Raw genomic sequence first — 26,739 nt, 5'->3', positions numbered from 1 at the left:
CCTACCTCCCCTCTGGCAACCACCAGTTTGTTTTCTGTATTTATGAGTATGTATTTTTGTTGTTTCTTCATTTGCTTGATTTTTGTTTTTAGATTCCACATATAAGTAAAAGCAGATGGTATTTGTCTTTCTCTTATGTCCCTTAGTATAATACCCTCTAGGTCCATCCATGTTGACACAAATGGCAAGATCTCATCCTTTTTTATGCCTGAGTAATATTCCATATACCACATTTTCTTTATTGATTCATCTATCAGGATACTTGGAATGCTTCCAGATCTTGACCATTGTAAATAATGCTGTAATAAACACAGAGGTGCTTATATCTTTTTAAATTGGTGGTTTTTTTTTTTACCCCTTTGGATAAATATGCAGTAGTAGAATTACTAAATCATATGGTATTTCTATTTTTAATTAAAAAAAAAAACTCCATACTGTTTTCCAGACTGGCTGAACTAATTTTCATTCTCACCAACAGTGCACAAGGTTCATTTTTCTTTACATCCTCACCAACACTTTTTATTTCTTGTCTTTTTGATTCTAGCCATTCTGACAGGTGTCAGATAATATCTCCTTGTGATTTTGATTAACATTTCCCTGATGATGAGTGACATTGAGCATTTTTTCACAGGTCTGTTGGCCATCTATATGTCTTCTTTGGAAAATGTCTATTCAAGTCCTCTGCCCATTTTTTTGATTGCATAAATTCTTTATAAATTTTGGAGATTAGCTCCTTATCAGATATATCATTTGCAAAATCTTCTCCCATTCAGTAGGCTGCCTTTTATTTTGTTGATAACTTCCTTCGCTGTGCAAAAGCTTTTTATTCTGGTGTAGTCTCAATAATTTATTTTTGCTTTGTTGCCCTTGCAGATGAAAGTGGTCCAAAAATATATTGCCAAGACTGGTGTCAAATAAATTACTGCCTATTTTTACTTCTAGAAGTCTTATGGTTTCAGGTCTTACATTCCAGTTTTTAGTCCATTTTGAATTTCTTTTTGTATATGTTGTAAGATAGTGGTCCAGTTTTCTCAACACTATATTTTAAAGAGACAGTTTTTTCCCCCATTATATATTCTTGTCTCCTTTCACATAGATTGACTATATAAGCAAGGATTTATTTGTGGGGTGTCTATTCTAATCCATTGATCTATTTGTCTGTTTTTGTGCTATACCATAATGTTGTTGTTATTATAGTTTTGTAATATAGTTTGAAATCAGAGAGCATTATTCTTTCAGGTTTGTTCTTATTTCTCAAGATTGATTTGACTATTCAGAGTCATTCGTGTTCCATAATCACCTAAGTCTTCTTTGTTCCAGTTCTGTGAAATGTCCCTGGCATTTTGATGGGAATTGTATTGAATCTGTAGAGGGCTTTGGGTAGTATGGATATTTTAACAATATTAATTTTTCCAATTCATAAGCACAACATATCTTTCCATTTACTTGTGTAATGTTTGATTTCTTTCCTCAGTGACTAATGTTTTCAGAGTACAGTCTTTCATTTCTTCAGTTAAATTTATGTCTAGGTATTTTATTCTTTTTGGTGCATTTACAAATGAGATTGTTTTCTCAATTTCTCATTCTTTTACTTGCTATTAGTGTATAGAAATGCAACAGACTTCCGTATATAATTTTGCTTTATCAGTCCTAATAGGGTTTTTTTTTTTTTTTGGTGGATTTTTTAGGATTTTCTATATATAGTATCATGTCATCTGCAAGGAGTGAAAGTTTTACTTCTTCCTTATCATGTATGCCTTTTATTTTTCTTGTCTAACTGCTGCCACTAGGACTTCCAGTACCATGCTGAATAGAAGTGGTAGGTGAACATCCTTGTTTTGTTCTTGATCTTAGGGGAAAAGCTGTCAGTTTTTCACAACTGAGTATGATGTTAGCTGTGGGTTTCTCACAAAGGGCCTTTATTATGTTGAAATATGTTCCCTTTAGACCTACTTTGCAGAGAGTTTTTAGCATGAATGGATGTTATATTTTATCAAATATTTTTTCTGAATCTATTGAAATGATCATGTGGTTATCCTATCTCTTATTAATGTGATATATCACATTGATTGATTTGCAGATATTGAACTACCCTTGCATCCCTGAATAAATCACAATTTATTGTGGTGAATGATTTTTGTAAAGTATTGGCAAATTCTGTTTGCTAATAATGTATTGAGGATTTTACATCTATTTTCATCAGAGATATTGGCCTGTAGTTTTCTTTTTTTGCAGTGTCTTTGTCTGGTTTTTGTGTGAGGGTAATGCTAGCCTCACAGAATGAACTTAGAAGCTTTCCTTCCTCTTCTGTCTTATGGAAGTTTGAGAAGAACAGTTATTAGATCTTCTTTAAATATTTGGTAGAATCCCTCTGTCAAGTTATCTGATCCTGGACTTTTGTTTGTTGGGATATTTTGATTACTATTCAATTTCATTGCTGGTAATAATTTTTTTTTTTTCAAATTTTCTATTTCTTCCTGATTCAGTTTTGAAAGATCTATTTCTGGGAATGCATCCATTTAAATTAACATTTCTTAAGGTAATGGTTTGGTAGTTCCCAGAAATTTTTAAAGGCATTTCCAAGGGTGATGGATAGGGGGATTTGATTTTAAAAATAATAAAATGCTGAGTTAACAAAGTTAATTGGATTCTCTTTGAGCCTTAATGAGCTAATATGTTTTATCAATACTTGAAGTAGACATAGTCAAAATCAATTCTTATTATTCCATGGAACCCATTTTTTTTCTGTATGGTCTCTTAAGATACCACTACATGTCAGAACATACTTTGGGTAGTGTTTCTTCAGTGAATTTAGAGTAAAGAGTTAATGTTCCATCTTGTCTGTTTAATTCTTCTAAAATTCCTTCTCCTTCAAATGGCTGTCAAGAACTTTAATTGTGTCAGTTCTCAGTTTGTATTGTACAAGCATTTATTATTAAAGTGAGATTAAAAATATTTTTGTAATGAGATAACATTTTAATTTTCACCATTTATATATAAACAGAAGTTAATAAAACACATCACAAAACAGTAAAATTTCATAGTTAATATTTATAGGTGCATAGTTTCATGCTCACATGTTTTTAAGTATTATATATATTAACAAATTTCACAACACATTATTTTTAAACAGAAATAATCATTAAAAGACACCTAGAAATCTTATATGATAGTAAATCACAACCTCTCAATAACAGCAACAAAAAATAGTGAAGATTTAGAAATAAGTGGTAGTCACTTAGGTGTTTTAATTTAACATTTTAGATTTGAAGCCACAATATCCACACAGCACACAAGGACCCTGCTGCCATATAATCACTTCAGTGAGAGGGAAGCACTGAAATGCTGCGTATGGGCAGGTACAGATAACTTCAATTACTGCTGATGGAAGAGTTTAAAATACACTGTAAAAACTTTGAGAAAATGTCATGACTGGGCATGTTGGAACTGAGTACTTGTACAGGATGGAACATCTGTCAGTAGGTCTCAAGAAACTGGGAGCAAAAGTATTTCTTAGGCTTCAGGTTCATAGTCTTGATACCCTTCCTAATATGAAGAAAATCAGAAAGAAAACAGGCAGTATTATTAGTTTGAGTCATCTGTAATGAAGGATTTAGGGTGAATGATATAGGACATAGCTCATCACTTTGAATGAAGGTTATACTCATAATAGCTCTACAACCATTCAGTTATACACAATATAATTTCATTTTTAATATTTTTGTCTTCCTGTCAAATATAAAAGTGAATTATGCTGCTCAGAGTTCAGGTATCTGAATTTTACTTCCAGATGACATTTAACAGTCATATGTTCTAGTCCTGCAGGGCAAGTTAGTTGGTCTATCTTGCTCCCATTTCCTCAGCTGTACATTTTGAGAGCCAAATCCAGTGATTTAAAAACCCTCTTCCAGGGCTAAGATCCTCTAATTTTTAAAAGGAGACAAAGACATTTTCTCTCCTTTTGCTCTCTCAATAAAAATATCTTCTTCATCTGTGGCTTCAATTATTATTTTTATTCTAAATCCCCCTCTCTCCATACAATATATGGATAGCATTCACAATAAAATATTAAATAAATAAAAATATTAAAGATCTTAACTAAAGTGGTCAAATTAGTCCTAAAAAACAACTCTAATTGGGATCCTGCTTTAAAATGAACAAAAGTACCTTCAATAATTAAAGTTGCTTTCTGAATATAGTACAGACTTAAATGGAAATGTTCTTCTAGTATTCTATAACTTGTCTTTGACCCATCTCTGCAGCCTTAATCTGTCACTAGTCTCTCTGTTCCCTAACCACAAATCCTATTTAATTATCTACTGTTCCTCAGACATAGCCTTATGTATGTTTAGATATGCAATGCCTTTGCTTCTGATAGTACCTTCTGCTAGAATGTCTTCTTTCCATTTTGGCATAGCATATCTCCCATCCCTCCCACACAGATCAACACTAACTCATCTATAAAACTCATGATCACTTTAACCAGATTCTGTAAAATATACTTTTTTGTGTATCTTGAATAATTTTGCCTCTGTGATGCCTGATACATAGAAGACAGTCAATAATGTTTAAAGGAATCATCACGAATAAATGAAGGAATAAATTTTCATTTGTATTTGTTTTTATCAAACCTATTAGAATGTAAACTCCTTTTGTTCTGGCACTATCAATTAATCTTCTGGTATTTTCTATAGTATTTAGTATTGTGCTATGCATAAAAAGATTAAAAAATTTTGGTAAAATCTAAGAAACAATTTAATCTCAATTTCTATAAATGGGATTATCAATATGCCTTTAACTATGCCATAAAGAATAATATATAAACTAACTGGAAGACATTTTAACTTAATTTTTTTTTTAAGATTTTATTTATTTATTTGACAGAGATCACAAGTAGGCAGAAAGGCAGGAAGAGAGAGAGGAGGAAGCAGGCCCCCCGACGAGCAGACAGCCCAATGCGGGGCTCGATTCCAGGACCCTGGGATCATGACGTGAGCCGAAGGCAGAGGCTTTAACCCGTTGAGCCACCCAGGCGCCCCTTAACTTAATTTTTAATGAATAATATATCTTCTTTGTGATGTCTGGTGCTGGTATTAGGGAATACCATCCTCATGGAAATAGTTGGCAAGTAATCTTTCCTCTTTTTTTGGAAAAGAAATTAATTAGTATTAATTGTGTTAATAGTTATTAATTATTCCTTAAATCTTTGGCAGAATTCATCAGTGAAGTTGCCTGGTCCACAAAATTTTCTTTGTGGGTAGATTTTTTTTTTTTTTTAACAATAATCTAGTCTCTTTACTTTATTATATGTCTATTCAGATTTTCTATTTCTTCTTAAGTCAGCTTCATTCATCTAAAAGTATTTTTAAATTTTCCTTAAGATATATTTTCTATTAAAGAAACTTATTTTCAAATTAAATTAATCATCAAAAGGCTGGATTGGAGTACATCAGTTACTGCAAACCATGCATTTATCATATTTCTACTCTACAATTTTAAAATTATAATTTAATAATTTAATTTAATTAATTTAATTAATAATAAATTAATTAAATAATTTAAATTTGGGTAGTTTTTATTTTACCATGCAAATATCTTGCTGGAAATGTATGGCAAATAATAATGAATTTAGGTATTGAGTTGATTTCTCCAACTTTCCATTTGGGGATTTATTTTAGAAAGAAAGGTTTTTAATAAAACCTTATTAAGGGATCAGCAAACACTTTTTGTAAAGGGTCATTAAGTAATATGTTAGATTGTATTAACCACAGAGCATCTCCGTTGTGCCTTTTTTTTTTTAAACAATGCTTTACAAATTAGCTTTCAAGTTGTCCACACAATATATAGTCTGGATTTGTCCAATTTGTCCCTCTAGAGAGTAAATCACTTTCAGTAAGGACAAATGGAAGGAAAATCTGACAGTGACAGATTTTTGGTACTGTTTATTAAAAAGACTCAACTTGAACTCCTGAAGTTTATTTTCAGAGTTGAAGGTATATAAAATTTTACCTCAGAAGGCATTTCATATGCTTCATTGTCAGGATCAACTGGCATATCTTCCAGAATTCCTTCCTGTGGACCTCCTTCTTCACTCTAAATGGGAAACACAAAAGGAATATGATGAGGTGCCAGTTTATACTTTTTCAAAAATTAAGTGCATTTTAAAAACATCTTATATAAAATAATGGTAAGAATGTTGTAGAAGTGGCACTACTTATAACTACTGCTGGCATTCTAAACTATATAGTACCTTTGCAGAAATATTGTGATGTTATGTATTATTAACACTAAAAATATACAAATTTTTTTGCCCAAGTAATTTACTACCCAAGAAGTAGTCCAAGGCTATCGTCCAAAGATGTTTTTCACAGCATCAATGACAGCAGTAAAAGAAATTGTTAACCTAAATGTTCAATAGAAAATGAAAAGTTTAGGAAATTATAATTAATCTATTCAATAGATTATTATGAAGATATGTATTTACTATAGCATGAAAATTATATAACAACATGAGAACCTATTTATAATAGCATATTTAGAAAGATATAAAGTTGTATATATTATGGATATAACCAATGTATTATTCAGATGTAAAGCTAAAAAGATTGAAGAAAATCCAACAAAATGTTAAAAGCACTTTTTATTGGGTAGTTATGTTTTACTTTTTTGTAAGTTAACTTATATAACCATTTATAATGTAAAAGCATACATATTTTATAATTTATTTTTAAAATGATGGCAAATAATTTATTTTCTGAAATTTTAAAATTAAAACTATAAATATATATTAATTATATATTATATTTATATATATATATATAGAGAGAGAATATCAAATACATGATTCACAAATTTCCCAGATCTCTCTCCTTAGAAATAAGATACCATAAAACTCAACTTGAACTCATATCTTTACTAGTATCCTTCATTAAATACCTTTTGTTTCTTTGCATTTATTCCACTAGAGTTCACTGAAAATTGAAAAAGCAGAGAGGCAATATGAGCCTAAAATGGACTTACTCAAAAAGATCAAATACTCCCTCAGCCAACGTAGCTTATGTTTAAAAATATGCCTGGTGTAAATAACAGCTCCTCTTGTCTTCATCATGAAAGTGACTGACAGGTAGGCAGAAAGATAAAGAAATGGTTGCCCATGTGAAAAGTCAAACTAAAGCTCATGCCTACATTAACAGGGCTGAGAAGTTTATAGATCATTTTCTCCTGCCCAACTCCCTTTTCATAAACCAAAAAAGTCCAAGTTATATATAAATGAAATAAAATACAAACAGTCCTCAGAATACCTTACTTCTAAATGTGGAGTAAAGATACTATATCCATAGTGTTTCACCTCTTAGCACAAGTCAAGAATATAGGTTCTCTTGTATAGTGATTAGATATGAGGTCTGTAGCATCACAAGACTTGAGTTCAAATCTTAGCTTCTCTAGATTCTAGATTTTTTAAATTTAAGTACAGTTAACATATAGCATTATATTAGTTTCAGGTGTACAAAATAATGATTCAAGAATTCTATACATTACTCAGTGCTTACCATGAGTATAATCACCATCTGTCACCAAACGTTATTATAATCTTATTGACTATGTGCTCTATGTACTTTTCATCTCTGTGACCTACTTATTTTATAACTGGATGTTTATACTCTCAATCCCCTTTAGTTCACCCATTCCCCCACCCACTTTATGGCAACCACCTGTTCTCTGAATTTCAGAGTCTGTCTCTTTGTTCATTTCTCTTAATTCTTAGATTTCACATATGAGTGAAATCGTTGGTTTTGCCTTTCTCTGATTTATTTAACTTAGCATTATACTCTCTAGGTCTTAGAAGTGTTGTTGCAAATGGCAAGATTTCATTGTTTTTTATGGGTAATACTCCATTATGTGTGTGTGTAAATACACCACACCTTCTTTATACATGCATTTTACAATGGACACATAAGTTGCTTCCATATATTGGCTATTGTAAATAATGCTGAAATAAACATAGGAGTGCATATATCTTTTCAAATTACTATTATCTTCCTTGAGTAAATATCCAGTGGTGGAATTACAGAGTCATATGGTATTTCTGTTTTTAATTTTTTGAGGAAACTCCATACTGTTTTTCAGACTGGTTGCACTAATTTTCATTTCCACTAACAGTGCACAAGGTTTTTTTTTCTCCACATCCTCACCAATACTTGTTATTTTTTGTCTTTTTTATTCTAGCCATTCTGACAGGTGTCAGATAATAAATATCTAATTATGGTTTTGATTTGCATTTCCCTGATGATTAGTGATGTTGAACATCTTTTCATGTGTCTGTTGGCCATCTGTAGGTCTTCTTTGGAAGACGTCTACATAGGTCCTCTGCCCATTTTTTTTTTTTTGATCGTGCTGTTTTTTTGATATTGTATAAGTTCTTTATATATTTTAGATATTAACCCCTATTGTATATATCATTTGCAAGTATCTTCTCCCGTTCAGTAGGTTCCCTTTTTAATAGTGCAAAAGCTTTTTATTTCGGTGTAGTCTCAATAGTTTACGTTTTTCTGTCTGTTGCCTAAGGACACATATCTAAAAAAATGTTTCTATGGCCAATGTCAAGGAAATTATTACCTATGTTCTCTTCTAGGAATTTTATGGTTTCAGGTCTCACATTTAGGTCTTTAATCCATTTTGAGTTTATTTTTGTGTATGGTATATGCAAGTGGTCTAGTTTCATTCTTTTGCATGTAGCTATCCAGTTTTCCCAACACCATTTATTGAAGAGGCTGTCTTTTCCCCATTGTATATTCTTGCGTCCTTTGTTGTAGATTAATTGGCCATATAAGGACAGGCTTATTTCTGGATTCTCTATTCTTTTTGATTTATCCACGTGTCTATTTTTGTGCCAGTACCATACTGTTTTGATTACTACAGCTGTGTAGTATATCTTGAAATCTGGGAAGGTGATACTTTCAGCTTTGTTCTTCCTCAAGATTGCTTTGGCTGTTTGGGATCTTTTGTTGTTCCTTACAAATTTAAAAATCCCTTGTTTTATTTCTATGGCAAATGCCATTAGCATTTGATAGGGATTGCATTGACACTGTAGAGGGCTCTGGGTAGTACACACAGTTTTAAAGTACCAGTTCTTCTATGAGCATGAATATCTTTCCATGTATTTGTGTCATCATCAATGTCTTTCATCAAAGTTTTACAGTTTTCAGAGTACAGGTTTTTCACTTTAAGTTTATTCCAAGGTGTTTAATTCCTTTTAGTGAAATTGTAAATGGGACTGTTTTCTTAATTTCTCTTTCTGCTTCTTTGTTATTAGTGTATAGAAATGCAATGGATTTCTGTATATATTTTTGTATCCTGCAAATTTTCTGAATTCCTTTATCAGTTCAAATAGTTGAGTTTTGTTGTTGTTTTGATGGAGTCTTTAGGATTTTCCATATATAGTATCATGTCATGTGTAAATAGTGAAAGTTTTACTTCTTCCTTATCAATTTTTATGCCTTTTATTTTTCTTGTCTGATTGCTGCAACTGGGATTTCTAGTATCATGCTGAATAGAAGTGGTGGATCGACATCCTTGTTTTGTTCTTGATCTTAGGGGAAAAGCTGTCATTTTTTCATGAGTATGATGTTAGTTCAGGGATTTTCACATATGGCCTTTACTATGTGGAATTATCTTCCCTCTAAACCTAACTTGACTAAGAGTTTTTTGAGACGATCATATGGTTTTTATCCTTTCTTTGGATAATATGATGTATTATACTGATTTATTTGCAAATATTGAACTAGTCTTTCTTCCCTGGAATAAATCTCAATTTATTGTGGGGAGTGACTTTGTAATGTGTTGTCAAATTCTGTTTGCTAATTTTTTTTTAATTACAGATTTATTTATTTAAGAAAGACAGAGACCAAGTGAGAGAGTGAGAGAGAGAGAAAGAACCAGCAGAGGGAGAGAAAGAGGGAGAGGGAGAAGCAGACTCCCTGATGATTAGGGAGCCTGACACAGGGCTCCATCCCAGGACTCTCGGATCATGACCTGAGCTGAAGACAGATGTTTAACCAAACTGAGACACCCAGGTGCCCCCATTTGCTAATATTTTATTGAAGATTTTACATCTATGTTCATCAGAGATATTGGCCTGTAGTTGTTTGTTTGTTTGATTTTGCACTTTGTCTGGTTTTGTTATCAGGGTAATGCTGTCCTTACCAGCATTAGAGAATGAATGAACTTGGAAGTTTTCCTCCTCCTCCTTCTTCTGCTTCCTGAATACTTTCAGAAAAATAGTCATTAACTCTTTAAATGTTTGGTAGAATTCACCTATATAGCCATCTTGTCCTGAGCTTTTGTTTGTTGGGCATTTTAAATTACTGATTCAATTTCATTGCTAGTAATCACTCTGTTCAAATTTTCTATTTCTTCCTGATTCACTTTTAGATGATGATATTTTAGTAGAAATTTACCTAGTTCTTTTAGGTTTTTCAGTTTGTCCTATAATTTTTCATAACATTCACCTTTAGTTTTTTGTATTGCTGTGGTGGTATTATTTTTCCACCTTCACTTCTAAGTTCATTTGAGTTCTCTCTTTTTTTTTGATGAGTCTGACTAAAGGTTTATCAACTTTGTTTGTTTGTTTTTGTTTTTGTTTAACTTTGTTGATCTTTACAAAGAGCCAGATCTTTGTTTCATCGATCTTTACTATTGGTTTGTCTAGCCTCTATTTCACTTATGTATACTATAATTTTCATTATTCCTTTCTTTCTACTAGCTTTGTCTAGTTCTTCTTTTTTTGTCTCTTCTTCTTTTTCTAGACCCTTTAGATACAAGGTTGGGTTATTTCAGATTTTTCTGGTTTCTTAAGGTAGGCCTAGTTCCCATAAACATTGATCTTAGAATTCCTTTTGTTGTATCAAAAGGTTTTGGACTGCTGTGTCTTCATTTTCATTGGTCTCTATTTTGTTTTCCCTCTTTGATCTTGGTAGACCCATTCATTTTTTGGTATCATGCTTTTTAAGCCTCAATGTATTTATGGGGTTTTTTTCTGATTTTTTTTTTCATAATTGATTTCTAGTTTCATACCATTATAGTCAGAAAAGATATATGACATAATTTTATTCTTCTTGAATTTATTGGGACCGGTTTGGTAGCCTAAATATGATCTATCCTGCTATCCTGGAGGATGTTTCATTAGCACTTGAAAATAACGTTTTTTCTGTTTAGATGGACTGTTATATATATATGTATATATATTAGATCCAATTGTCTAATCTGTTGTTCAAAACCCTGATTCTTTCTTTGTTGATTTTCTGCCTGGATTGTCTATTCATTGATGAATAGTATGAATAGTGAGTATTAAAGAATGCTACTACTACTGTATTACTGCCAGTCTCTCCTTTTATGTATGTTAATGGTTGGCATTATGTATTTAGGTGCTCCCATATTGAGCACATAGATATTTACAATTGCTTTATTCTCCCCCCCCCCTTTTTTTTTTAAGATTTTATTTATTTATTTGACAGAGAGAGAGAGATCACAAGTAGGCAGAAGCAGGCCGGGGTGGGGGGGTAGAGCAGAGAGCCCGATGTGGGGCTCGATTCCAGGACCCTGAGATCATGACCTGAGCTGAAGGCAGAGGTTTAACCCACTGAGACACCCAGATGCTCCTATCCTCTTCCCTTTTACATTATGTAGTTCCCTTCTTTGTCTCCTGCTACAGTCTTTGTTTTAAAGTCCATTTTGTCTGATAAGTATTACTACTCCAAATTTTTTGTTTCCATTTCCATTTTCAAGGTAAATGTTTTTCTGATTCTTGACCTTCAATCTGCATATGTCTTTTTAGGTGTGCAGTGAGTATCTTGTAGACAGCATATAGATGGGTCTTGTTTTCTCTCTGTTCAATCACCCTATGTCTTTTGATTGGAGTATTTAGACCATTTACATTTCAAGTAATTAATGAGAGGTATGTACATACTGCCATTTTATAATTTATTTTATAGTTGTTTTTGTCATTCTGCTCTGTTCCTTTCTTTTCTTGCTCTCTTCCCTTTTGGTTTGATGGCTTTCTTTAGTGTTATGCTTGGATTCCTTTCTTTTTTGTGTGTGCATTTATTAAAAGTTCATGATTGGTGATTACCTTTAGGTTCATATATAACATCTTATGTGTATAGCAGTCTCTATTCAGCTGATGGTCAGTTAAGTTTGAACACATTCTAAAAGCATTTAATTTTTATAACAATCCCCTTCCAGTTTTTATGTATATGATGTTATATTTTACAAACTTTTATTTATGAATCCCTTGACTGACTTTTGTAGATATAATTGATTTAAGTGCATTTGCATTTTAATCTCCATTCTGATTTTATAAATAATTATTCTATTATCTTTATTACACGTTTGCCTTTACCTGTGAATGTTTTCCATTCACAATTTTCTTACTTTAGTTATGACTTTATCTTTCCATTCAAATAATTCCTTTTAATGTTTCTTAAAAGGCTGGTTTAGTAGTGATGAACTCATTTAATGTTTTTTGTCTGGGAAGTTCCTTATCTCTCCTTCTATTCTGAATGATAACCATGCTGGATAGAGTATTCCTGGTTGCAGATCTCCTTCTTTCAGCACTTTGAATATATCATGCTACTCTCTTCCGGCCTACAAAGCTTCTGTTGAAAAATCAGATGACAGGGACGCCTGGGTGGCTCAGTTGGTTGGGCGGCTGCCTTCGGCTCGGGTCATGATCCCGGAGTCCTGGGATCGAGTCCTGCATCGGGCTCCTTGCTCAGCGGGGAGCCTGCTTCTCGCTCTGCCTCTGCCTGCCACTCTATCTGCCTGTGCTCACTCTCAGGCGCTCGCTCTCTCTCTCTCTCTCGCTGACAAAAAAATAAATAAAATCTTTAAAAAAAAAAAATCAGATGACAGCTGATAAACTTTAATGTTTTCCTTGTATGTAACTGTTTTCTCTTCTCTTGCATTTTTAAAATTATCTGTTTATAGCTATTTTCTTGCCATTTTAATATTTTGTATTGGTATGGACCTCCTTGGTTAATCTTGTTAGTGTTCTTTACATTTCCAGGATCTGAATGTCTGTCTTTTTTCCCAGATTAGGAAAGTTTTCACCTATTATTTCTTCAAATAACTTCTTGCTTCCTTCTCTTTTCTCCTTCTGATATCCCTATAATGCAAATGTTAATTACACTCGAAATTGCTGAATTTCCTCAACCTATTTTTTTTTTTTTTTTTTTTTGAGCAAGAGAGTGAATGGGGGTGTAGACACAGAGGAGAGGGAGCGAGAGAATCTTAAACAGGTTTCACGCCCAGCACAGAGCCTTACACGGGCTTGATCTCACAACCCTGAGATTACACCGTGAGCCAAAATCAAGAGTCAGCCACTTAACTGACTGAACCATCCAGGTGCCCCACAACCTATTCTCATTTTTAATTTTTCTTTTTGCTGTTTAGCTTGGTTGCTTTCCCTTACCTTGTTTTCCAGATCACCGAATCATTCTTTGCATCCTCTAATCTGCTATTGATTCCCTGTAGTATACTTTTAAAATTTCAGTTATTTGAGTTCATCATCTCCGACTGGCTTTTATATTTTCTATCTTTTTGTTCAGGGTCTCACTGAGATTCTCCACTCTTTTTTCAAGCCCAGTGAGTACCTTATGACAATTATTTGAATTCTCTATCAGGCATATTGCTTATTTTATTTCATTTAGCTCTTTTACTGTGATTTTGTCCTGTTCTTTCATTTGGAACATATTCCTCTGTTTCACATTTTGTCTCACTCTGTGTTTGTTTCAATATTTTGGGATGGTAGCTATTGGTCTTGAAAGTAGTGGCCTTATGAAGCAGTCCTGTGGCACCCTGTAGCACAATGTCCCCTGGTCTCCAGAACAGGGCATTTCAGGGGTGTCTCCTATGTGGGCTTGTATACCCTATTGTTGTGGCTGAGTTGCATTTGCCTTCAGTTCAGTCAGCTACAAAGATGAACTTTCCTGCTCTGGTTATACCAATCAAGATTTGGTCCCTGTGCTGTTGAGGGGTCTAAGGATGCCACAAGTTTTAGATGTGGCATGTCATCAGTCAGGCTAGCTGTCTGCACTCAGTCTGTCTGCCACAGGTGCATATGCACCAAACAGCAAAATGCTCTCCTGGTTTGGCTCCTGAGAGGCTATGGTGGACAAGGTTGGCAGTTAGACCAGATTTCTACACCCATCTGTCAGGAATGCAGGTGCACCAAAAGGCAAAGCACTATCCCTGGACACCCCACTAAAAAGCTCTGCTGCTTGAAACTGTTGGTGTGCTGGTGTATTGTAGTTTTCTTTCCCTCCTGCCAGGGAAGGAATCATTTTGGAAAGGTAATGGCCTTTGCTGGGACTACTTACGAAGTGTGTTAGGACAGGAGCTGCTTTAGCGGGATGCCTTGCTAACACAGGTGAGTTAGATAGGGTGGGTCTGCCAGGGAATGTGGGTGCCAGGCACTTGGTGTTAGTAATATAGATGGAAAATGTTCACACTGGTTCTTGCAAGTGTTCAGCTATCAAGTCTGGGAGATAGGAAGATAAATGGTACCCAATGGCACTTATGTTCTTTGGTAAGTCTTTTCAAGATCCTTGCCCCTTCAGCACATGCTCTGAGACTAGTAAATAACTCTCCTTCATATATATCACAGGTTTTAGTTAAACTGCTGCATCTATGTTTTTTCTCCTCTAGGTTATTTGCTATGCTGGTTCTTAAAGGGCGGGGACTCAGGTTCTTATCACCCTCTAGCTCTCCCAGAACTAAGCCTACTGATTTTAAAAGTATCTGGAGTTAAACACTGCTGATAGCAAAAGCTCACAAAGTATGCCCCATTCCTTGTCAAATCCAAAAGGACTCACCTTTCCAGTCTGAATCCCCCATGTCTGGGTTGGGATTTGACCTTGTTTTTTCAGTTTGTGGTATCCTGCACCCTTCCACCCCACCATTCATGATTTGTCTCACTGGGGGTTTGGTTCCCAGCTATCTGTATCCTTCCCTCCTACACTTTTCTATGTGGACTCCTCTTTATTAACTGTGGAAATTCTGTTCTGCAAGTCTTTGAGATAACAGATGTAGCTGTTATCTTGGTGTATCTAAGGGACCAGGTGAGTTCAGGATCTTCCTGCTCTCCCAGATTCTAGATCTTTTGTGATGTTGGGCAAGTTCCTTAAGCTTTTCCTAAGCATCAAATACCCTTAGTGAAAACAAATGGGGCAGCAATTTATCTTTTAACTAGGAGGAACAAAAGACATCATTAATTTACTATTAGTATTTAGGTAACTTTTAGTGATAGTCAAATATGTGAAAAATAAACTTGCTAAAGAGAAAATCACAGGCCCAAAACAGAATCACTAATGTTAAGACCCTTGTCAGTAAACCAAGCCTAATTCCTAATCTGTAGTTTTCCTAAACTGTAGTTTTAACATTCCCAAGAATATAAATTTAATCAGCCAAATTAATCTCCTCATCTACGCTAGGAGGATATCTGCTATTAGACCATTTCTGTTCCCCTTAGGAGCATGACCTCGCCTCAAACAATGCATTCACTAATTTCTTTCTCTCCCCCAATTCTAATTGGCTTTACAGTCTAGACTTAATGGGCCATCTAGACTGACAGGAGGTCTCTAACAGAGACCTCAGCCCTTATTTCAGTCTGCAATTTCAGTTTGGAATTCCTTCCTCAGATCCAACCTCAGTCTCCATTAGTGGAATCTGCTGATTTACTGCACATTGGGAATTGCTGGTGGTACATGTAGGAACTTCCTTTGGCAATTCCATGGTGACTTCTTAAATGCAGTCCTCAGTCCTCAGATTCCCCATGGAGAACTGACTCTGCCACGAGAAGTTCTCAATTTGTTTGGTATCAGTCCAGAGTCTTCATTCTTTGAGGTCTGCTCATTTAATCCTTTTCCCAGTATCTAGTTCTTTGTCTACTGTTGGTGTCCATGGGTTCTGTTTCCTTGGTAATTATTGATTTCTGTTAATGGGCACATGAGGTAAAGGCTAAATGCTAAAGGGAATTTTGGATGCCAAAAACCTGCAAAGATTGCTGGGCCTGGGTTGAGCATTTAGGAGCTGTTAGTGTACACACCACCTAACTCAAAGACTTCCATGTTAGGATAAGTTGGCTACACAATGGGTTAGATAAACACTAGATTACCCACCCACTTTAAGAAAGATTCTGTGCATGTAGGTACACTGCAAAATATACATAATTCCCAAGCCAGCTGAATATGCCCTTAGATATTAGTTTGGCTCTGAGAAACCCAAAGACTTGGCTAATGGGACCCTTAAACTCTAAGAGGTCAGGCACACCACCTTCCAGCATGCCTGCTTATTCCTAAAAACCATGGTCTCAGAATCTGTGAATATTTACAGAAATGGTGAAATTTTACTAAAAATAATCGAGAATTATAGTGGCCATTATGGGGAATGTTCCAATTAGATAAGATCATTTAAGGAATGTACTTGAAAGAAAAGCCTTCAAAATTCTAAAAATAGTTTCACTGAAAATTTCATTACAATAAAATGATAAAAAATTAAAAAGATGGAAGAGGTAATTAATAGAAAAGGCTGTAAGACTCATGGAATTCTCACTACTTCCCTCTATCCTCTTTTATTTCAATATTTATCCTAGCCCTCTTCCTGAATTGCCTTAACATGACCATAAACAGAAGTCCATCAAGTTAATAACCTTACAGACACCCCCATTATCTACCTTACAATGGGAGCCCTCATATAAATTTTGCATTATCATATCTGTCTCATGGTTAAACACTTTTAAACAACAAGGTCTCTGATTATATGTCTATGCATGTCTAGTATAGAATGTGATATTTTCTACCTCTGGATGGTATTACTAAAATTTGTAAAGAGCTCTGTTTAATTGGTCTAAAAATAAGCACTTCTAACTTAAGAAATTTTTAGAAAAAAAAATCTCAGAAATATAATAGAAACTAACACAAATGCTTACTGGATTCACAAGACCTGGGAAAATATTCAGTATTAAGGGTAATTTCAGGTTGCTGGTTGATTGTAATAAACATATCTTAGACTTATCAACACTGACTACAATGCAAACATATAATTTTTTATTCTGCCTAGGTTTACTAATCAAATAGGTTCATGTTATCTCTGTTGCAAAACTTGTTGGGAAAAGAAAACCCTTAGAATTAGATTTTGTCTAATGTTTAAAATCTAAACATAATTAACAACAAGTGAATCGAATAGGTGTAAATAAGAAGGTTTTAGGTGAATTTTTAACATCATTTCCTCAAATCATTTTGGTAAACTGAAATTTTAAAGTTTTGCTAAGTGATGAGTTAAGTTAAATTCATTAAGTATCAAGATTATTTCCAAATAAAATACTAAAACATTAATCACTGAAAATAGGCTTAGTTTTTGCTTTTTACAGAGGAATAAAAATTATTTGCACCTATTAGTGAACATGTTTTATACCATATTAAGAAATTTTCTATGAAAAAGGCAGAAATCACAAAAAGTATGTTTTTAGAAATAAAAAGTACAAGTTTGTCAATTCAGACAATGCAAATGTAAAAGAGCATTCATAATTGTTTACTTCTTGGCTAAGGTCTCTAAGAGTTGAAAATTCTAATCAATATATGTAATTAAAATTACTAGAAATAATAAGGAAAACATCTCTGCAAGAAAATAAAGATGTTTGCTTCTGGTAAAGGAAGGTATGAGGAATGAAAATATATTCTAGTTAAGGGAAAAGAAAGCTTTGGCCTAAAGTAAGCCTGCTTATTTAAAGAGAAAAAATATAGGACAAAATCCAAAGGTAAAAAAACAAAGTTGAAGAAGGTTGTGGAAACAAAATCTGTGAAATTTTAATATATAATTAAGCTAAAATTAATATGAATTTATTTAAGAATGAGTTTTAATATTAAAAGTACACAGCTATAGGGGGAGGAGTCAAGATGGCGGAGAAGTAGCAGGCTGAGACTACTTCAGGTAGCAGGAGACCAGCTAGATAGCTTATCTAAAGATTGCAAACACCTACAAATCCAACAGGAGATCGAAGAGAAGAAGAACAGCAATTCTAGAAGCAGAAAATCAACCACTTTCTGAAAGGTAGGACTGGCGGAGAAGTGAGTACAAAGCGACGGGAAGAGAGACCGCGGGGAGAGGGGCCGGCTCCCGGCAAGCGGCGGAGCAACGGAGCACAAAATGAGGACTTTTAAAAATCTGTTCCACTGAGGGACATCGTTCCAGAGGCTTAACCTGGGTGAAGCCCACGTGGGGTCAGTGTGGCCTCAGGTCCCGCAGGGTCACAGAAGGATCGGGGGTGTCTGAGTGTCACAGAGCTTACAGGTATTAGAACGGGGAAGCTGGCTACAGAGACAGAGCCAAGGAGTGAGCTCTCAGTTCGGTGTTGCCTTGAACCAGTCGCAGGCTTGGTCAGCTCGTAGCGTGGCCAGAGGCCAGGGTGACGGGAGTAATTGGGCGCTGTTCTCTGAGGGTGCACTGAGGAGTGGGGCCCCGGGCTCTCGGCTCCTGCGGGCCAGAGACTAGGAGGCCGCCATTTTCATTCCCGTCCTCCAGAACTCTACAGAAAGCGCTCAGGGAACAAAAGCTCCCGAAAGCAAACCCGAGCGGATTACTCAGCCCGGCCCCTGGTAAGGGTGGTGCAACTCCGCCGGGGGCAAAGACACTTGAGAATCACTACAACAGGCCCCTCCCCCAGAAGATCAACAATAAATCCAGCCAGGACCAAGTTCACCTACCAAGGAGTGCAGTTTCAATACCAAGGAGAGCGGAATTCCAGAGGAGGAGAAAGCAAAGCATGGAACTCATGGCTTTCTCCCCATGATTCTTTTGCCTTGCAGTTAATTTAATTTTTTTTTTCAATTTTTTTTTCTCTTCTTCTGCCAAATTTTTTTAACTTTTACCCTTTTCTTTTTTAATGTTTAACTAGTTTATCTAATATATATATTTTTTCTTTTTTATATTTTTTCTTTATTCATTTTCTTTTTTTAAGTTGTTTCTTTTTTATTTTTTTCCTTTCTGAACTTTTTTATCCCCTTTCTCCCCCATCACAATTTGGGATCTCTTCTGATTTGGTTAAAGCATATTTTCCTGGGGTTGTTGCCACCCTTTTAGTATTTTACTTGCTCCTTCATATACTCTTATCTGGACAAAATGACAAAGCGGAAAAATTCACCACAAAAAAAAGAACAAGAGGCAGTACCAAAGGCTAGGGACCTAATCAATAAAGACATGGGTAATATGTCAGATCTAGAGTTCAGAATGACGATTCTCAAGGTTCTAGCTGGGCTCAAAAAAGGCATGGAAGATATTAGAGAAACCCTCTTGGGAGATATAAAAGCCCTTTCTGGAGAAATAAAAGAACTAAAATCTAACCAAGTTGAAATCAAAAAAGCTATTAATGAGGTGCAATCAAAAATGGAGGCTCTCACTGCTAGGATAAATGAGGCAGAAGAAAGAATTAGCGATATAGAAGACCAAATGACAGAGAATAAAGAAGCTGAGCAAAAGAGGGACAAACAGCTACTGGACCACGAGGGCAGAATTCGAGAGATAAGTGACACCATAAGACGAAACAACATTAGAATAATTGGGATTCCAGAAGAAGAGGAAACAGAGAGGGGAGCAGAAGGTATATTGGAGAGAATTATTGGAGAGAATTTCCCCAATATGGCAAAGGGATAAGCATCACAATCCAGGAGGTGCAGAGAACCCCCCTCAAAATCAATAAGAATAGGTCCACACCCCGTCACCCAATAGTAAAATTTACAAGTCTTAGTGACAAAGAGAAAATCCTGAAAGTGGCCCGGGAAAAGAAGTCTGTAACATACAATGGTAAAAATATTAGATTGGCAGCAGACTTATCCACAGAGAACTGGCAGGCCAGAAAGAGCTGGCATGATATATTCAGAGCACTAAACGAGAAAAACATGCAGCCAGGAATACTATATCCAGCTAGGCTATCATTGAAAATAGAAGGAGAGATAAAAAGCTTCCAGGACAAACAAAAACTGAAAGAATTTGCAAACACCAAACCAGCTCTACAGGAAATATTGAAAGGGGTCCTCTAAGCAAAGAGAGACCCTAAAACTAGTAGATCAGAAAGGAACAGAGACAATACACAGTAACAGTCACCTTACAGGCAATACAATGGCACTAAATTCATATCTCTCAATAGTTACCCTGAATGTTAATGGGCTAAATGCCCCAATCAAAAGACACAGGGTATCAGAATGGATAAAAAAACAAAACCCATCTATATATTGCCTACAAGAAACTCATTTTAAACCCGAAGACACCTCCAGATTTAAAGTGAGGGGGTGGAAAAGAATTTACCATGCTAATGGACATCAGAAGAAAGCAGGAGTGGCAATCCTTAGATCAGATCAATTAGATTTTAAGCCAAAGACTATAATAAGAGATGAGGAAGGACACTATATCATACTCAAAGGATCTGTCCAACAAGAAGATCTAACAATTTTAAATATCTATGCCCCTAACGTGGGAGCAGCCAACTATATAAACCAATTAATAACAAAATCAAAGAAACACATCGACAATAATACAATAATAGTAGGGGGCTTTAACACTCCCCTCACTGAAATGGACAGATCATCCAAGCAAAAGATCAACAAGGAAATAAAGGCCTTAAATGACACACTGGACCAGATAGACATCACTGATATATTCAGAACATTTCATCCCAAAGCAACAGAATACACATTCTTCTCTAGTGCCCATGGAACATTCTCCAGAATAGATCACATCCTCGGTCCTAAATCAGGTCTCAACCGGTATCAAAAGATTGGGATCATTCCCTGCATATTTTCAGACCACAATGCTCTGAAGCTAGAACTCAATCACAAGAGGAAATTTGGAAAGAACCCAAATACATGGTGACTAAACAGCATCCTTCTAAAGAATGAATGGGTCAACCAGGAAATTAAAGAAGAATTGAAAAAATTCATGGAAACAAATGATAATGAAAACACAACGGTTCAAAATCTGTGGGACACAACAAAGGCAGTCCTGAGAGGAAAATATATAGCTGTACAAGCCTTTCTCAAGAAACAAGAAAGGTTTCAGGTACTCAACCTAACCCTACACCTAAAGGAGCTGGAGAAAGAACAAGAAAGAAACCCTAAACCCAGCAGGAGAAAAGAAATCATAAAGATCAGAGCAGAAATCAATGAAATAGAAACCAAAAAAACAATAGAACAAATCAACGAAATTAGGAGCTGGTTCTTTGAAAGAATTAATAAGATTGATAAACCCCTGGCCAGACTTATCAAAAAGAAAAGAGAAAGGACCCAAATAAATAAAATCATGAATGAAAGAGGAGAGATCACAACTAACACCAAAGAAATACAGACAATTATAAGAACATACTATGAGCAACTCTACGCCAACAAATTTGACAATCTGGAAGAAATGGATGCATTCCTAGAGACATATAAACTACCACAACTGAACCAGGAAGAAACAGGAAGCCTGAACAGACCCATAACCAGTAAGGAGATTGAAACAGTCATCAAAAATCTCCAAACAAACAAAAGCCCAGGGCCAGATGGCTTCCTGGGGGAATTCTACCAAACATTTAAAGAAGAACTAATTCCTGTTCTCCTGAAACTGTTCCAAAAATAGAAATGGAAGGAAAACTTCCAAACTCATTTTATGAGGCCAGCATCACCTTGATCCCAAAACCAGACAAGGATCCCATTAAAAAAAGAGAACTACAGACCAATATCCTTGATGAATACAGATGCGAAAATTCTCACCAAAATACCAGCCAATAGGATTCAACAGTACATTAAAAGGATAATTCACCACGACCAAGTGGGATTTATTCCAGGGCTGCAAGGTTGGTTCAACATCCGCAAATCAATCAATGTGATACAACACATTAATAAAAGAAAGAACAAGAACCATATGATACTCTCAATAGACGCTGAAAAAGCATTTGACAAAGTACAGCATCCCTTCCTGATCAAAACTCGTCAAAGTGTAGGGATAGAGGGTACATACCTCAATATTATCAAAGCCATCTATGAAAAGCCCCCCACAAATGTCATTCTCAATGGAGAAAAACTGAAAGCTTTTCCGCTAAGGTCAGGAACATGGCAGGGATGTCCATTATCACCGCTGCTATTCAACATAGTATGAGAAGTCCTAGCCTCAGCAATCAGACAACAAAAGGAAATTAAAGGCATCCAAATCGGCAAAGAAGAAGTCAAACTATCACTCTTTGCAGATGATATGATACTACATGTGGAAAACCCAAAAGACTCCACTCCAAAACTGCTAGAACTTGTACAGGAATTCAGTAAAGTGTCAGGATATAAAATCAATGCACAGAAATCAGTCGCATTTCTCTACAACACCAAGAAGACAGAAGAAAGAAATTAAGGAGTCCATCCCATTTACAATTGCACCCAAAACTATAAGATACCTAGGAATAAACCTAACCAAAGAGACTAAAAATGTATACACAGAAAACTATAAAGTACTCATGAAAGAAATTGAGGAAGACACAAAGAAATGGAAAAATGTTCCATGCTCCTGGATTGGAAGAATAAATATTGTGAAAATGTCTATGCTACCTAAAGCAATCTACACATTTAATGCAATTCCTATCAAAATACCATCCATTTTTTTCAAAGAAATGGAACAAATAATCCTAAAATTTATATGGAACTAGAAAAGACCTCGAATAGCCAAAGGAATATTGAAAAAGAAAGCCAAAGTCGGTGGCATCACAATTCCAGACTTCAAGCTCTATTACAAAGCTGTCATCATCAAGACAGCATGGTACTGGCACAAAAACAGACACATAGATCAATGGAACAGAATAGAGAGCCCAGAAATAGACCCTCAACTCTATGGCCAACTAATCTTCGACAAAGCAGGAAAGAATGTCCAATGGAAAAAAGACAGCCTCTTCAAGAAATGGTGTTGGGAAAATTGGACAGCCACATGCAGAAAAATGAAATTGGATCATTTCCTTACAACACACACGAAAATAGACTCAAAATGGATGAAGGACCTCAATGTGAGAAAGGAATCCATCAACATCCTTGAGGAGAACACAGGCAGCAACCTCTTCGACCTCAGCCGCAGCAACATCTTCCTAGGAACATCGCCAAAGACAAGGGAAGCAAGGGCAAAAATGAACTGTTGGGATTTCATCAAGATCAAAAGCTTTTGCACAGCAAAGGAAACAGTTAACAAAACCAAAAGACAACTGACAGAATGGGAGAAGATACTTGTAAACGACATATCAGATAAAGGGCTAGTGTCCAAAATCTATAAAGAACTTAGCGAACTCAACACCCAAAGAACAAATAATCCAATCAAGAAATGGGCAGAAGACATGAACAGACATTTCTGCAAAGAAGACAAACTTCCAGAATCAAATTCTTTTAAAAATGCTTGTTTTACCTGGAATATTCCAAAAGATTTGTCAAACAAATTGGACATTTGATATGTAATTTACATGGAAACATTGTCAAATAAATAATACTAAGTGTTCTTTTTATTATATTTGTAGTATTATGGCACATGTAGATAACAAAATCTTTCTCCTGCAAAAACAGCCCCTCATTGACAGACTTTTGCCATCCTAATGTCCTTCTGACATGGCAAACAGTCTGCTTCTGAATCAGAAAAATTCATAGAGACAAATAATGGCTGTAAATTCAATGACACACCTATAAATAGACTTCATTAAACAGCTAGTTAGTATGGGTTATCAATATGTTGTTATTGTATATGTATATGATTTTGTATTTTCTGGATGGGTTAAAGCCTTTCCTTGCTTCAAGTCTGATGTCCTCACAGGAAAAGCAAAAAACTTAAATGTGTTTCCCACTTGAAGTGTATTTTCCACTATCTCCAGTGATCAAGGCGCCGACTTCACCAGACTAATCCTAGGAGTCTTAATAAAAATTTTACCAACTTGCAATTCTATCAGTCATAAGACTTTTGCTGATCCCTTGTTGTCTCATGCTAGTATGCTCAGCTACTATAAGTCTCTAATGTTTTATGCTCAAGGCTGCCATCAATAGATTAAAGACGGTTTTCTAGATCTAATTTTTTTCTTTTTTTAAAAAAAATAATTATTAGTTTTCATTTAACATATAATGTATTATTTGTTTCAAGAGTTCAGGTCTGTGATTCATCAGTCTTATATAATACCCAGTGCTCATTACAACACATACCTTCCCCAATGGCCATCACCCACTTAGATCCTAAATTTAAAGAAGTCTGTTGGTCACCCTCTGGAGTTGGTGACTAGGTGTTCTAAAATGTCATCAGAGGAAGACAGCCCATAAGCCCCTGTTGAAAGGGACTGCTCCAAAACTGAAAGATGCTAGAGACCTCTAAATCAAATCTACAGGAAGAGAAGTAGCTAACATAGAGGTAGATCACTTTCAGCCAAGATGCTGGATTAAGACATCATACTTTAATTGAACATAAAACCCCTTCTCCCTCTTTTCCTTTCTTTCCTTTCCTTTTCTTTTTTTTCTTTTTTCTTTTCTTTCCTCTCCCTGTTTCCTTTCTCCCTTTCCTTTCCTTTCCTTTTTCCTTTCCTTTCCTTTCCTTTCCTTTCCTTTCCTTTCCTTTCCATTCCATTCCATTCCATTCCATTCCATTCCATTCCATTCCATTCTCCTTTCTTTTCCTTTGGCATTGGCCTAGAAAGAGAACACCCTCATCTCTATCTCCCTGGCCACTGCTAAGGCAGGGAGTAACATCTTTGATTTCAGGCTAGGAGAACATCTAAAAGTAACCCTAAATTTTCACAAGCAAAATAAGACATCTTATTAGCTGATTCTTTTAAATTTACATTGTTGAGTTAAAAAGAACATCTCAGGAGGCTTTTGAGATTCAGGAGTCATTCCTTTTGGCAGGTCCTTATTTCCCTGGCTAGGGATAAATTTAAGTGAAGCTATAATTAAAAATGTTGCCTTAAAATTATTACAAAATCTTCTAAAGCAACAGCAGCCCCACAAAGGCCCTTAAACTCTCAAGCCAAAGTTGTTTTGATAATAGAATAGAGCTTGATTGTCTTACAGGTGAGCAAGAAGGTGTATGTGTTTTGTCCAATACTACTTGCCATAGATTAATACTGTTGAGGAAGCTGAAACTCAAATAAGGACAAGCTGCTTGGCTTTAAAAAGGTGAATCCTTTCATGGGGTTTTTCTTTTACTTATTTGATCTTGATGGTCTGAGTCTTAGGGACCATGATTCCAAAGTATATTCTAAACATTGGGAATTATCCTGCTTGTAGAAATCATAATAAACTCCTTCATGTATTATATTCTCTCAAAAACTTTAAATGTACGCTTGCAACTACTAACACCAAGCAAATGATGTCCCCATGACTGGAACATCTAAGAAATAACAACAAAAATTATCAACTTAAAAATGTCAACTGGAAAATGTGACCTATGAATATCACAGAGGTTAAGAAAAAATGTCATGGCCTATGAATACCTCACAGAGGTGGAACAAAAGCTGTGGGGACTTTAGTCCTGTCGCTTAGAGAGATGCTCATGTTTTAAAGTTTGATCATATATGGCAGTTAAGCTGAGATTCTGCTCAAGAAAGGGGGTGGGTGTTAGAAAGAAAACCACAGGCCCAAAATGGCATCACTTTGAAGAAGTTCCCAAAGCAGGGCTTAATGCCTTTTCTAATTGCTGCTTCAACCTCCCCCAGAAATATACTCTTAATCAGTCAGGAATATTTCATTTAATGCCAATCAATCTGCCACTTGGGTCCTCTTCTTCCCTCAAAAAAAAAAAGAGGTAATCCATAGATAAAACACCTTGCTTTTTCCCCCAGAAAGTGGCCTCCCCTGAAATAATTAATCTCTTTTGCTAATATCCTTTTTTGCCCCATCCTCCTTCTATTAAAAACCTTTCATTTGGTGCATCTCCTTGGGCTGCCCCCCCCCCCACAACACTTGGCAGATGGGATGCTGCCCCATTTTAATTGCTTAATAAAGCCAATTAGATCTTTAAAATGTACAGAGCTGAATCTTTGTCATTTAACAAATGGAAGAAGGAGGGGGAAAGTAAGAAGCATAAGCAATCAAAAACAAATCCCAAGATGTTCAATAACTATCAGCATATAACAAGAACAGGTTTATACTTTCCAAAACCTTTAACTTAAAGGCATACATATATTGTGTTCACAAGCCTGACTGCTGGGCATTTAGGTGTTGTTTTCTGGAGAATGAGGTTATTGGATACATTATTATTATCATTATTTTGAGAGAGAGAACGAGAGCACTTGCAAGCAGGGGTAGAGGATAAGTGTGGGAGGGGCAGAAGGAGAGGGAGAGAGAGAATCTCAAGCAGGCTCCATGCCCAGAGCAGAGACTGTTAAGGGCCTACTGAGCCAGAGCGATTCCATCCGGTTAAACAGTGATTTTGTTGTTTATGCGGTAAAACTTAAACTGACCCTGCTCCCTCCCCCAGGGGAACTTACTTAAAAGCAAGTCCAGGAAACCAGTAGAATATGATGGACCAGTCCCTGATAACAGAACCCAAATACAAGGGCGGGTCAGGTCAGGTGGAGGTAACAGAGCCCAAATGCAGGGATAAGTCTCCAGGTGGAGATGTCCAATCATTGGAGTGTGCATACTGTATCCCTAGCTACCAAGGAGTGTGGGCCCCGCCTTTTGGGTGCCTTTTGGGTGCCAATTCTGACCAAGG

General features: G+C 35.6%; 1 protein-coding gene across 4 annotated transcripts in view; it reads right to left on the bottom strand.

Moving 5' to 3' along the window:
- Nucleotides 1-3,031: 3,031 nt before the first annotated feature.
- SNCA (synuclein alpha) overlaps nt 3,032-26,739 on the bottom strand; it is a 157,380-nt gene continuing 133,672 nt past the window's right edge. For all 4 annotated transcript variants that reach the window (XM_032861708.1, XM_032861700.1, XM_032861721.1 and 1 more), the window contains exons 5-6: nt 6,010-6,093; nt 3,032-3,546 (exon numbers count right to left, since the gene is read on the bottom strand). In XM_032861708.1, coding sequence (XP_032717599.1) covers nt 3,514-3,546; nt 6,010-6,093 — 117 coding nt within the window. In that variant the 3' untranslated portion in view covers nt 3,032-3,513. The remainder of the gene's footprint in view (nt 3,547-6,009; nt 6,094-26,739) is intronic.

The sequence above is a fragment of the Lontra canadensis genome, unplaced genomic scaffold (assembly GCF_010015895.1).
Source record: "Lontra canadensis isolate GAN:19392208 unplaced genomic scaffold, GSC_riverotter_1.0 scaffold1, whole genome shotgun sequence".
Lineage (NCBI taxonomy): Eukaryota > Metazoa > Chordata > Mammalia > Carnivora > Mustelidae > Lontra > Lontra canadensis.
Note: the sequence above shows the minus strand (reverse complement) of the source record. Positions and strands in the feature narration are given on the sequence as shown.